At 38.5% G+C, this 13,824-nt stretch overlaps 1 protein-coding gene across 2 annotated transcripts; it reads right to left on the bottom strand.

Moving 5' to 3' along the window:
- Window positions 1–126: 126 nt before the first annotated feature.
- On the bottom strand, window positions 127–13,690 carry pbrm1l (polybromo 1, like). Of its 2 annotated transcripts, none has more exons than XM_043241057.1 (30): window positions 13,382–13,690; window positions 12,677–12,822; window positions 12,474–12,571; window positions 11,745–11,892; window positions 11,471–11,623; window positions 11,253–11,369; window positions 11,096–11,164; window positions 10,550–10,648; window positions 10,383–10,468; window positions 10,218–10,309; window positions 9,864–10,071; window positions 9,619–9,760; window positions 9,447–9,529; window positions 9,055–9,334; window positions 8,358–8,463; window positions 7,582–8,242; window positions 7,130–7,341; window positions 6,780–6,974; window positions 6,468–6,625; window positions 6,036–6,278; window positions 5,813–5,958; window positions 5,545–5,702; window positions 4,791–4,974; window positions 4,429–4,636; window positions 3,944–4,142; window positions 2,990–3,157; window positions 2,368–2,532; window positions 1,744–1,811; window positions 1,452–1,656; window positions 127–896 (listed from the first exon to the last, which is right to left on the bottom strand). In XM_043241057.1, the coding sequence occupies exons 2-30, from the start codon at window positions 12,809–12,811 to the stop codon at window positions 733–735; spliced, it is 4,950 nt and encodes a 1,649-aa protein (XP_043096992.1). In that variant the 5' UTR covers window positions 12,812–12,822; window positions 13,382–13,690; the 3' UTR covers window positions 127–732. The 2 variants fall into 2 exon arrangements, with proteins under 2 accessions (XP_043096992.1, XP_043096993.1); XM_043241058.1 differs by having other exon boundaries at window positions 3,074–3,157; window positions 13,382–13,689.
- Between the last annotated feature and the right edge of the window lie 134 nt (window positions 13,691–13,824).

Below are 13,824 nucleotides of genomic sequence, written 5' to 3'. Positions count from 1 at the left end.
GCTGCATCCGCAGAGGTTTTGTGGTATGGTTAGGCAGGCCTTATGTTACAGTGGTGTGGTGGGTGGAGGGGCTGGTAACCCAATCCTCTCACAAACATGTTTTGGACATACTTGAAGTACACTTTATCCATTTGAAATGCTGTTTATTGGTGAAATTTAAACAATTTTGTCATTTTTAATGCAACCGTGTTCAAGCATTTCTCACAGGCTTTTTTTTTTTTTGTAGGTACACAATGAAAAAAAATAACAAATTACATTATCATTAAAATAAAGAGGAACTCAGCTTATTTGGCCTCTGTATAAAATATATTTATAAACCGCTACTGTGTTCTTTTACAACTTTTGAATCCTTTTCGTATAGTGGCTATAGCCAGAGAACTTTGTGAGGACTGGTGATGTTTTCAGCAAATATAAAAATGATGTGGTTCATCATCATAAGCGCAACCAAAACTCATTTAACGTAACAGTCTAAATGACATATTTCAAATCCATGTCAGTAGTTATAAATTGATGCATGAGTGACTTAATTCCAGTGCGTCATACGTACCTAAATGTGGCTAAAAGCTTTATTTCTCACTCACACACACACACACAAATACACACACAACTAGGAGATTATTGCTGAAGCATTTCCGACAGTACATAATACTTTATCACATTGTGATAGGAAAGATTTGGTAGGAGAAGGCTTGCATAAATTAGAGTCCTGAGAGTTGGGGACAAAATAAAGGTTTAAAGGTTGTATGCCTGTCGGATATTAAGCGTGTCTTTCATCATCAGGTCTCTGAGTCGCCATAATGCATCGGCCATCGTGGTGTGAGCTCCCTTGCTTTTCAGCCAGTGAGTAGGGAGACGACTCTCTTGCTCCCTGGTAAGACGACAGTCTTTTCTTTGGGCTGAAGGAATGGAAGTTAGAAAAGAAAACCTTTTTAAAACATGCATGATTTGGGACAAGGCCAGTAAAACTGAGCATCAAAAATGGGTAATTCAGAGATGTTTTGGCTGTAAAATCTGAGGGTTTATTTATTTGATCAAGCATATAGCAAAAATAGCAATACTATGAAATATTACTGCAATTTAAAAGAACCATTTTCTCATTCAATGTATCGTTCCAAAGTAATAGTTACAAGATCCTTCAGAAATCATTCTAATATGGTGATTTTGAGCTCAAGAACAATTTTTTTCAGTGTCGAAAAGTGTTGTGTTTATATTTTCACAAAAACCATGCAGAACATCATTCATTTGCAACAGAAATCTTGAATATTCTTATAAAAATATTCTTATATACACGTCTTCACTGTCACTTTTAATCAGTCTAGTGCATACCTGCTAACTAAAACGTATTATTTTTTGTCAAATTAAGATCTTCTGAACCTTAGTTTAACCGTATATAACTTTTAAAGAAATCTAAAAATAAACTATTTTTCAATACGCATGCAAATCATCTTTACCCTTAAGGCTCTGGTCCCACTTGCTAACAGTGGAGGATTCAGCACTGAGGCCCTCGATGTACTTCAAATAAGCTTCTGAATGGAGAAGACGCTGAGGTTTTGGAGGTGGGGCCACAAAAACAGGTGGGGTTGGCTGCTGCTGGCCTGGTTGACCTTGACCTGGATATGGTGGAGGAGCTTGTTGTCCTGGCCCATATCCACCCATCTGAAAAGAGAGAGGTCATACGACAGAGATGACAATCTGAATCTGCTTTAGTGTCTCTACTGAAAGCTGCTTGAACATGTTCTTCACCTGCATGCCATAATGGTTTCCAGGACCAGGACTTCCAGCCATGCCATTCATTCCTGGGCCCATCACACCTACGTAGGAAAGCAAAAACAGTTTAAATCTCATCTCCAACTATAAATAAATACTGAACTTATTTAATAAATAAATACGGTTTACATAAATGCTTGTTACGCTGACCCCAGGCAAGTGGTGTTTTTATAAAACAATGATTTAGTGAAGTCGGTCAGTGGAAAAGTAGAGGTGACAAATCATGTGTAGAAAATAGATTAAGAAAGTGTGAATTAAGATAGCGAGAAAAAAGCATGTTAGTGGTGTTGTGTGAATATTCCCACCCTATGTATTAGACACAACTAAAATTAGACCATGCAAAAATACAGATTTTCCTAGTTAAAAAAAAAAAAAAAAAAAAAAACAACATTTCTTCATTCACTAAAACAATGTACAAACAATCAGCTCTGTTTCAAAACCATATAAGCTGCCTGGCTGTCTTCGCAGCTCACTAGCTTTTGGAACAAAGCCATGATTTCAAACCGAGAGAGAGAGGAGAAAAAAATATATAATAATTTGGATTGGAGCTGGTCAGAAGATCTTCAGGTGGGGTTTCTGTCTAATCGGGGTGCTTCTTACCCGGATGGGGCATACCAGGGTACCCGGCCATGCCTGGTAGAAGGTAGTGCTGGGGAGGCAGCTGGGGCACCCCCATGGGATGAGGTGGTGTGCCACCCATGCCCATCATGCCCTCAGAAGGACCCTGCATAGGCATGTAGGGCGGGCCATAATTTCCCATCATGCCTTGGGTGAGGAGGAGATAGCACAAAAAGATCCATGCATTGATGACATGCAGTTATCTAACAAGTCATGCAACTACAAAATAACATTCATATCAATGTCTAAGAAAGTGTGAATTTTTAAATGTGGTTAATCCAGGCATGTATAAAAAAAGAGCTCTACATATATTAAACGGGTTAAAAAAAAAAGGTTCTCATGCAAACAGAAAAGTGCAAATGTGAAATAAAAAAAAATGTGGCAATATTCAAAAACACAAGACCAAAAAAGGCAAAACAAAAAGGCATTTGGTGAAATGAATTGAATAAATCACTAATGGGGCACACTTTTGGTATGGGGAAGATACAAGAGGCATGACTGATGAGTTGAGGTTTTAGATGGTTTAAATAGATGAGAACTGTCGGAGGGTGCCCGGATGCTGCATCTGTCTCTTTCAGCAAAGGTGGGGGCGATTTGGCGTTACCTGGCACAGATGGCATGGCCTGGTTTAGCATCCCCATAGCGCTTGGGGGAGGTACCACCCCCATCAATGAGCCGACTGGGGTACCTGCTCTTGGGGAAGCCTGCTGCTGCTGTTGCTGCTGAAGGACCCTCTCTCGTTCCTGCTGCTCTACCAGTTTAGCTGCCCGTTCTGTGAAAACATTGAAAACATAAAAAGGAGGACAAAATCTTAGCTGCGGACTCTTATCTGAATTGGCAGTATTCATAGCATTCAAGGTCTTGGAAAAATGTTTTGCTTTATTTGAGATCTGACTGGATATTTATCCTAAATGGATATTTACTGGATATAAAACAAATATTTTCTGAAAATGCACTCAGGCCTAATCCTAATCCTTCTTTCGATTTCAATAAATTTCAATAACAGCTGTCATGAGATTGAGAGAGTACAAACAATTGATCATCACACTAATCCACAAATAATCCACAAGTAAACACCAACAAATCAACATTAATTACTGTCTTGTGAAGTGCTGTGCACACAAATAACTAACCTAACCCTAAAAGGCATTTTAAGTCATTCAAATGATCAATTCCAGCCGAAATACCATAATAATGCAGTGACAGAATGCATCCAGTATTTTTCTCTCTCATCAAAATCCACTGACATATTTGCTTGGACCTGTTTTGGGCTGTTTTCACTTAAAAGGCACTTGACCTGTGCGAGAAAGCAATGTTAGAGATAGTGGACTTAGTCAGAAGCAGACATCTTAATGATGGAGTTTTTTTATTATAATCATGCTGCTTTTCATTTCAAAATGTGTTAATTGATGGACCGGAGTGATGTGGATTACTAGTGGATTTATTGTGCTGTCAGCTGTTTGAAAACCCCTTCTGATGGCACCCATTCACTGCAGAAAATGCAATGCTAAATTTCTTTCTCGGATCTCTTGAGGTGAACTGTGCTTTGAGAACGTACCTTCATATTCCGCTTTCTTAGAAGCTTCCAGGTTCCTCCATTCTGTGCCCACCAGGCGGCTTAGCTCTCCAAATGAGAAATCAGGGTGACGAGCCTTAATAATAGCCCTCACTTCACTGCTAAAGAGGATGTAGCCACTCATGTTGATCTTACGCTTGGCTCCTTCCTTTTTGGACATACCCTTAATCTTTGGCGTGGACTGTGCAGAGCAAACAGGGGTGTAAAGAAAAAATCAGCTACTGTTAAATATGAAAAAATTATGAGGAATAAAATTTGATCAACTTAAAACTAGAAAGATTCATATATGATTGGATATTAAACATATGATACAAATCAGAAAATAATGGATTTCTGATAGCAATAACTATGTATTCAACTTACTCATGTTTCCATGAGTTTTACACATAATTGGGAAATGATTGATATCTGAATATTCTTGTGCATGCAAAACTAGACAGAATGAATTTCTTGGGAGACTGGGGTACCTGTGGTGGAGTATAAGGCATATCCATGTCACTTGTTGTGGATGCCTGACTTGGTGGCATTGAGGGTGTCGCTGCTGCTTCATCGTCATCTTCGTCCAGGTCATCCATATCTTCATCCAGATCTTCCATGTCTGCAAACTTAGCCTCTAGCTCCTCAATCTTCTTATCCAGAAGGGGGGATGGCGCCTTCTGGGGTACAATGGGTTTTCTGAAAATGAAATTATAGCATAATTTAGTCATTAAACCAATTAACCATTTTAAGCTTTAGTTTGAAGTCTGGCGCATTAATTATTAATAAAAGCAACACGACTGGCTGTAACACCTATTCCTCACTTAAAGCAATGTAGAGAAGTAAAAAGCACCTGAAGTAGAAGATCTCGTCATCAACGACTTTGGCTGAGAGGGAGAAGCGTTTCAAGGCTTTAAACTTCTTCATCTGCTTTTCACTCTCAATGTAGCGACTTTCAAACAGGAGAATGTCTTCTTCTGGACATTCAGTTGGTCTGCAGGACAGGAAGTCCTTAAACGAGGAGACCACACATTTCCCTGTGAAAAAAAAGAAAGGTTTAAAATATGGTCCATTGTAAGTTTTCAAACGAGTCAGATTGTTTTTTTTTTGTTTTTTTTTAAATACAAGGTAGGAAACCAAAGAAAAGAACAGAGGAATTAAAATGAAAATCGTCAAGCACTTAATCAGCTGTATAATTCTCATTTGTGCACAGTTTTAGTAAGTTTCAACATGATACATTTGCTACTGGATCTGCAATAATTTATTTTACTTGGCTGCTTTTCTTTCTTACTAGAGCCAAGCACTGATTCAATTATGTATTCAGGTTTCTGAGGTGGCTAGTGTTATACAATGAAATCACTGCAGACTTCCACAGGAAGCAGGTCTTAATTGTATATTTACTGTCTATGTGAAATTAAAAGTCTTTGAGCATGTTAATGATCCCAAAGGCACCATGTCCATTTGACAAAAATAGTTGGCAAAATTTCTTTATCACAGCTTGAACACCCACAGTTTGGTTTGGATGTGGGTTGTTGATGGACAGGAAGTTGATATGAAACTAGGATTTTATTACAATTACAATGAATCCTTTCACTCAGTGCCCATACCTAAGATGCAGGTCATAGGACATGTTTCCTCCAGGCTGCTGAGGAACACCTCACGTTTGTAGAACATCTTTGTTGGCTCATGTTCTGTTTCCTCAGGGTGTATAAAGATGGGTCCAAAGAAGAATGCGGCTCCATCTCGCAACCACATCTTCTCGATTCTGTCCATATTAATCATAACAAATCAGACTAATGCTGTAGGTTTATATTAATATCAACCATTTACTTTTAGAATTAGTTATTAGGGTAAAATAAGCATGATTTGGCCCACCTGCCAACTCGTGGTCGCACCAGCCTGTGTGAGCGTATGTAGACACAGTCCCCCAGTTTAAGCCACATTTCATTGTAGTGGAGCTGTTCATAGTACTGGAATCCTGGCTCCCCATTGGCCACTTCAACTGGAACATCTTCTCGCTCCTGTAATGAGAAAAAGAGTATTACAATATATACTTAAATTATTTAAGTATCAAATCAAAAATCAATTTCCTTCATACCTTCTCTACGAAGCCACTACTCTCCCCATCTTGAAGATCAGCCGCTTTATCTTTTGCACTGACAAACATGGAGGCAACTCTGACTACAGGTAACGGAACCTCTCGGGAGACTAGTTTGACAGAGTTTGCTGGCATGGACCATACTTTGATCTTCTTGAAGGTTTTGGTCCTGGCAGTGTAGCGGGATTCACAGACATAGACGTCTTCAGGCCTAAAGCCTTCTGGTTGCAATTTAAAATAATCCTAAAACAACAATCCCAAGAGAATTAAATGCAACATTCTACAAGAGCCTGTGAGGAACATATTGAAATTAAAGTAAAATTAGTAAAACCATTCATTTTACTTTCACATAGCTTCTCATGGCTTATGGCAAATTGTTGGTAATTCATATAAAATTTCTTATTTATACATATTTGCCTTACTGATACTCACCTTTACAAACAACACAACACATTTCCCCAAGATTTTGTTCAAAGGCACCCGGTTGTAGTAGTCGCTCTTGAATACCTCCTTCTCCAGAAACTTGCGGGTTGCCAAATGGAAAGTTTCCCCTGGACGATAAAACCAACATCCATACATCCACTGTTCACCTGCAATTACAAAACACATCCAATTGTCACTACACAAATAGACAACCGAAATAAAAAAAAAAAAACATGATTTGACAAATGGAGGTGATACGTCAACAAAAAAGCAACAGAGCATAATTCCACGCAAATAAAGAAAAAGTGAAAATGTGCGCACCAGCTTTGTCCTTCCAGAGTTTCTCAATGCAGACAATGTGAGGTTGCAAATTTGCTTCTGAAGGCTGAACGTACACACAGTCTCCCACACTGTAGGTGTTGTTCTCAAAGTTGCAGTCTTGACTATATGAGCTTTGAGGACCTGACGGCCACTGGCTTCCTGCAGCACCCTCTACTTTGTCCTCTTCTGGAAGAGCTATTAATCAAAAAAGCAAAGTGCACATTATTACACTTCTATAATACAGTCATTGTAGCAGCAGGACTTTAATGGGTATCCCAAGGTGTTACATAACTTCAAAAAAGGTAGAAGCAACAGCAAAGCATTTTCTGAAAACATCAAGAGCGAAAAACCTTTTTTGTCTTCTTCCCGTTTCAGCCGATCTTCCTCAATTTCTTGGGGCAGTTTCTCTCGCTTCTCTTGATCTATGTCGGCATGCAGATGTTTGGATGTGTAGCTCAGCGCTGGGGTCAGCAAGATTTCACCATTCTTGCACAGCTCATCACGGATCTTCACAAAAAAGTGCTGTAACTCCACAGAATCCTCAAAAATCTCAGAATCGGTCCTGAAGAGGCACAACAATTGTAATTAATTTTCAGATTACCATTTCTTAATGTGACGAGCATCAAAAACATCTCCTAAAAGTGGTCCAATATGCTAAATTGTGGAATAAGGTTTGAGAAAGACACAAGGGGAAAAGAAAAAGGCCAACACCATTCCTGTTCATTTTATAAAAAGTGGCATGATTTAAATTCCCAGTTTATTTAATAGTGACAACATTTTTACTCTCCTCCCTTCTGCTTACCTGTTGAGACGTCTTGCTTTCTCCAGCACCTCAAACACATGCTCCTGGAACACATCCAGTCTTCGATAGCGGCCGTGATCCACATTATTACGAACAATATCCAAAGTAAGGGGCGGGTCCTCTGGATTAGCGGGGTCGATGGCGGGAACCTCTGCCAAAGAGTCACTATAGCAGCGGCCTTCGTCATCCTGGTGGCCCATCATTGAAACAAAAAGGTTCCTGATGAGTTCACGTACGAGAGAGGCAACTGACAAACCACCCAGTCCACCTTCTCCTTCCTCTTCATCCTCAATTTGTCGTCGAGCTTCCAGGAAGGCTCGATGGAGCAGCAGTGCATCTCGGTATATCAGAGACTCTGGCTCGTTGTAGGTGCAGGCGTTGTTGAACATAAGGATGCAATCTTCTGCTAATGAGTCAACATCTTGATAGCGACCCTGTACCATGTAGCTGCGTATACGCTCCATGTCAATAGGACGCTTTATGGCAGCATAATAGTCAGGCAGCTCAGAGCGCGATGGAAGACGCAGAAAAACAGTGCTGAGACGACGGCCACGATTGTCTGTGAAGTTGCGCACTGCTTCGTAGAGATCAGTAAGCTTCTGCTGAAGTGGGGTGGTCTGGGTGCGGGCCTTTTTAGGGGAGGCAGCAACTCCACTACGGCCTACAAAAAAAAAGGAATTCATTAAAAAGCCCCCAAAAAAGTAAAAGTTTATTTATGAGTACAATAAAAGTGTCCAATTAAACAGCAAAAAAAAAAAACAATAACAACAACATACGAAGCTTGAGTTTGGGAGAGCCCATGTCATCTTCTTCAGGAGGAGGGCCAAGCTCTTTCTGTTTATCCTTAACCATCTTCTCCAAGATGTTTGCATCATTATAAACCTGCAGGTTGTAAAAAATTAAATGCCATGTATAAATTTCAAATTAAACTCTACAAATTAAGTCCATTCTATTTTAGACGCATTATTCAACTTTGAACCCAAATAATGAAGAAATAATATTTTCTGAATGAAAGGTTCTTTTAACAAATCTGTAAATCTCATCATAGACATTATTGTAAAAGATAAGAATGAGCAAATAAATATAGACAGATATTTGGGGTTGGTAAGAATTTAAGAAATGCTGACTTTACCTTTTTGACTTAAAAAAAAAAAAAAAACAGTAATACATTTATACTGTGAATTATTATAATTTAATTTGAACTTATGAATAAATTACATAGAAGTATATTTTAAAATGCAACATATTCCTTTGACAAAAAAACATTTAATTTGGTGCACACATACAAGCACACAAAAAAAGTGTTCAAGATTCTTTGTGGGGGTTTTTGTTATTGCAAAATAAATTTTAAAAAGTAATGAAAGACATTTCTTATGTTTTTTATCAATTTAATGCAGTCATTCTCTCTCTCTCTCTCATTTATTTATTTAAAAGAAGTAGCATATTACAATATAGCAAAGTAATGATGCTCACCTGAGATCCCTCCTCATTATAATGGCGGGCATTGCGAAACATAAGCTTCATGTCATCCATAAGTGCTTCTTCATTGTTATAACGCTCAGTGCGGATATTGTTCTCGATGGTACGCAGGTCCATTGGATCTTGGATGATCTGGTAGTAGTCTGGGTAATCCTTCTTAGAGGGCTTCACCATGAAGAGATCACAGAGACGCCGTCCAGTGCCTGTTTCACGAGCCTCAGTCACTGCAGCATACAGCATCTTCATTCGGTTTTTCTTGGTGTTCTTCTTGTGGCTTTAAAGACCAAATAATAGCAGCAATAAAAAATAATTAATAATGTTAAAACGAACTACTGTTTGCAAATCATGCGAGTGAAAAATAATGAGTGACATAATTTAACAATTACCTTTTCCTTTTACCACTTCCCATGTCAGAATTTGCAGTAGAGGCATCTCCTTCCTCATCATCTCGAAACTCTCTTTTCTTTTGCTAAAACACAAATTCAAGAAATTTTTTTCTTATTTCCCAGAAACACAAGTTAATCCTGTAATGGGTTTCTCACTAGGTTTTGGACTGACCTGCATTATTTGCTGTAACCTCTGAGCTCGTTTGTATATGGTGGAGTTGGGCATGTTGTAGCGCTTAGCATTCTCAAACATCACCGTGAGGTCAGCCTCAATCTGCTCGACTCCTTCATAATCCCCATTCTTCATTTTATCCCTATAAAAAAATAGAAAATACAAAAAGAGTGTTTAAATATATTTAGACGTATTTCAAACATCATGATTGACATCCGCAGACATATCATGTGGGGTATCCACACCTGATCTGTTGCAGAGAGATGGGGTTTTTTATCTGATGGTAGTAGTCTGGGTATTCTCTTCGTGCGGGCAGCTGGAGAAAGGGTTCAGCAAGAAGCAGCCCCTGAACACTTCGGGCTCCTCGCACTGACTGGTACAACAACAAGATTGGGTCACTTGCACTGAGACCGCAATCTACCTCCGATTCTCCAGTGTCATAACGTACAGTGCCTGAGACAAAGTATAAGGACAGACAAAGGTACAGTCGTTTAGATATATTACGCTGCAGACCTCGAAAATGTATTTTTGAATAAGCAGAATCTCTCAAATGGATTGCTATGAAATAATCTTGGGCAAAGGGAACTGTGGATACGCACCTGTCAGAATAGAGTCTTCATCACTCTCAGATCCAGCCTGAAGAGCCATAGTGATGGCAGACAGCCGGTCACCCTGAGCAGACCTTCGATTTCTAGAAAAGCACAGCATATTATAGGTTAAATGATGCATTTTCAAAGCAACCTGTTGAAGAAAAGAAGAAATACCTGATGCGGAGGCTAGATTTTGTGGGTTCAGCCTGCTCAATCTCAGTCTTCTTCTGGGCAAATACCTTCTTAATTGTGTTTGCATCCTTTTTGAAGACAGAAATGTGTTTACATTGTATACAAGGAGGTCAAAGTTTAGGATGAATAAGGGTATAAAGTGCACAAACCTTGAAAACCTGTGACCCTGGCTCATTGTACGTTTTGGCATTTTTTGTCAAAAGATCAACATCCTTGGCCATAGCACTAATGGATTTGTAATGTCCTGCCTAAAAACAGAACAAATTATTACTATTATTCATCTTATTTTGCAACACAGCAAGTACACAATTTAATTTTCAATGTGAGATTCCTGCCTCATTGGGTAAGAACAGGACAATATATGAAAGTGAAGTGAACAGTAAAACAATTTGACTACAAATGTTGTATATGCTAACAAATACCAATTTACAATACCAAGCAGCATAATGAACTGTTTTTGTACAGCTAAAACAAATAAATGAATACCTGACACTGGAAGCCTTGCACATACAACTTAATCATTATAATACTCTTGCCAAGTAAATAATGGGAAATGTTATTGCGCACAATTACATGTGATATATATTATATCAGCCTTTGACAGTACTGTCACAGTTGAAATGACATGAAAAATACACACCACTACACATTTTGATTGCTATAGTTCGCTAACATATTTTCGAAGCACCACATACCTGTATCCTCTGCGCCACAGTTCGCAGATCTATTGGTTCTTTTATTACGGCATAATAGTCTGGATAATGCTAGAAAAGAAAGGATGGGGGTGAGAAAAGTATGTTTTATTTACAGTAATAAACTGGTTATGATTATCCACACTGCAAAATTACCAACCAATTTGGAGGGAAGTTTTTGGAATAGCTCGCTAACAAGCCTCCCTGAGGAATCAGTGCATGATACTATGGCCTCCAAGAGCTGCTCCAGTATGGCTTTTAGATAGCTTGGTGGCCTCTGTTGGGCAAAGGTGTATAGAGCAAAAAAAAAATTCAGTCTGGATGTGCATATTAATAATAAAAACTACTAAACATCCATAAACAACAACAATTTTTTACCTCCTCTTCCATGGAAGCACTAGGGTTTTCCCCATCTTCACCGTCCTCATCATCCTCAGCCTCCTCTCCTTCAGTTCCCTGTAGCAATTCATTCTTGGTAGACAGGAAAACGGTCAAAAGCCTACAGGCAGCTCTGTACTCCGAACTGTCAGCCTGTTGCAAGAGAGGTGTATTTGCATTTCTGAGTTAACAGTGTCTGTGATGCTGAATAGTTCTGCTTGTGCAGCAGGGCAAGAAACTTCAATATCGTGCGTAAATTCAAATGCAAACTCACTTGATAGTAAGCTTTGGCATTATTAATAAGCAGATGAAAATCAGCTGAGAACTGATCTACATCCTGGTATTCCTCTGCTCTGAGCTTCTGCTGTATTTTCATCATGTCTATGGGCTGGCTTACCACTTCATAATAGTCAGGCTGATTCCTAAAAAGAAAAAAATAAGTATGAACGTGGAGGCATAGGTTAGTGTCTGTTGCATTCATCAAATGTACTATGGCTTATTTCATCACATTGTGAAAATTAATTAATTTTTTTTTAACAGAACTACTAAAACTACAAGCATGATTACTACTTGTACTTTGTATGTAATATTTTATAAAATGGATAAAATAAAGCCAGTGTTATTTTAGTATTAGTATTTTAGCGTTAAATGTTTATTGTTAATACATTTTAGTTAATATTTATTTTATTTCAAGTAAACAACAATTTTGTATATTAGACATTTATTAAAATTCCAGATTTAAAAAAAAAAAAGATACACTTTTTTTATATTATGCAATGTAAACTGAATGTCATTTTTAGTTGAAAATAATTTTTATACTGCATATGCATATTTTAATACAGGTAATTTGGTTTTAGTTGACTAAATGTCAATAATTACCCTGAGCTACTAGACAATTAAATAAAAGCAGCTTTTAACTGTCCTATCACTTTACTCCATATAAAAATCTGTAAAATACATTTTGCTGACAATGTTTATTAATAGACAAGGAATACACTCATACCTCCTCTTTGGTGCACGAACAAAGAGCTCACAGATCTGTCTGCCTTGGTCATCTTTGTAATCTCTGACGGTGTTGTACAATTCATGGCATACAGCAATCTAAACAAAAGATAAGGTCAAAGTCAATGATCTAAACCGATTTCACGGAACCATACCGTGAGCTAAATCAACTCGGTTTGACTATACTAAACCCCATGTACTCACTTGATCAACAGAAGGAGCATTGGAAGCTCTCCTCCTCTTCCAGCCACTGACTGGGGTGGATGAGGTGGCATCATCAAAGTCTCCTCCGCTGGCACTGCTGGAGGGAGATGTGGCCCGTCTTCTCTTAGAGCCCATTGAAATGGTACCTGTTCACCAACAAACATCCTTTTAAAATAAATTTCCATGACTTTTCAGTTGTGCTAATAAAACGATGTGGAATTATTTAACGGAGATAAAATCATTTGCAAGCCATGTACCCATCCTTAATATCTCTACATTCGCATGATAACACTTTTTACTGAATTGTTTCACCAGTTAAGCCTAAAACGTCTTCACATCGTAACATAATAACTGCGAACAGCTCGATATAACGCAGAATATTACTGAGCACAGCATAATGAAAGGAACCCTTACGATAAAATGAGATTATCATTATTTTAACGATTGTATTATACGCCTGTAGATTTTGTGAATCAGCACATATCATTTTCCCGTGATAAATGCTTACAAAGCTGAGCTAACGTCACTTATCATAAACAAACTAACGTTACCGTTTATCTGCTTAACTGAAGACAAAGGAAAGTTTGGGTATTAATTCATCGCCCTTGTGTGCATTCTTTCATACCAGCTGTTGAGTAAGATTTTAACAGAAGCTACTGTGCTTTACACTAAATGCATGTACAGTGTTGTTGTGGAATAGCATACTTAGCCGCGTGCTAATCTTCCGGTAAACAATCCCTAAACGCCAACAGCCAATCGATGCTCCTGGTTTCAGTCAAACAAAAGAGCGGTCTCGCGGTGTGCTCTCGTACTCTCTCACTTCTCGAGAAAAACTCACCTCAGTTTCTTATATTTATCTTGCCGAGCTTTATATACGTATCGGGGAACACAACGTTTTAAATACGTTGACCTACCCGTATTAAAATCTCGACTTTATTGGCGCGGTTAGGAATTATCCTTCAGTAACAACACAGCGGCAACTGTTAGCCAGCCAGCAAGCAGCGTTGATAGCTAGCAAAGTCCCGCCTCCTTCGTCATACGAAACCGGAAGTGCATTTAAGAGGCCCCTCCTTACTTCCGAAAATGTAGAATATTTGAAATATTGAATATTGTCTTCTCCTTACTGGAAAATTAAAACAAGCGGCATT

This window comes from Puntigrus tetrazona, chromosome 6, assembly GCF_018831695.1.
Source record: "Puntigrus tetrazona isolate hp1 chromosome 6, ASM1883169v1, whole genome shotgun sequence".
Classification (NCBI taxonomy): domain Eukaryota; kingdom Metazoa; phylum Chordata; class Actinopteri; order Cypriniformes; family Cyprinidae; genus Puntigrus; species Puntigrus tetrazona.
Note: the sequence above shows the minus strand (reverse complement) of the source record. Positions and strands in the feature narration are given on the sequence as shown.

Bases quoted from the DNA above. Each gene is read 5' to 3' on its own strand.
- pbrm1l (XM_043241057.1), bottom strand. From the start codon at position 12,811: ATGGGCTCTAAGAGAAGACGGGCCACATCTCCCTCCAGCAGTGCCAGC. The intron at 10,649-11,095 runs GTATGTGGTGCT...TTCTGTTTTTAG, and splicing joins CTGTGGCGCAGAGGATACAG to GCAGGACATTACAAATCCAT. The intron at 10,469-10,549 runs GTTTGTGCACTT...GTCTTCAAAAAG, and splicing joins CAGGGTCACAGGTTTTCAAG to GATGCAAACACAATTAAGAA.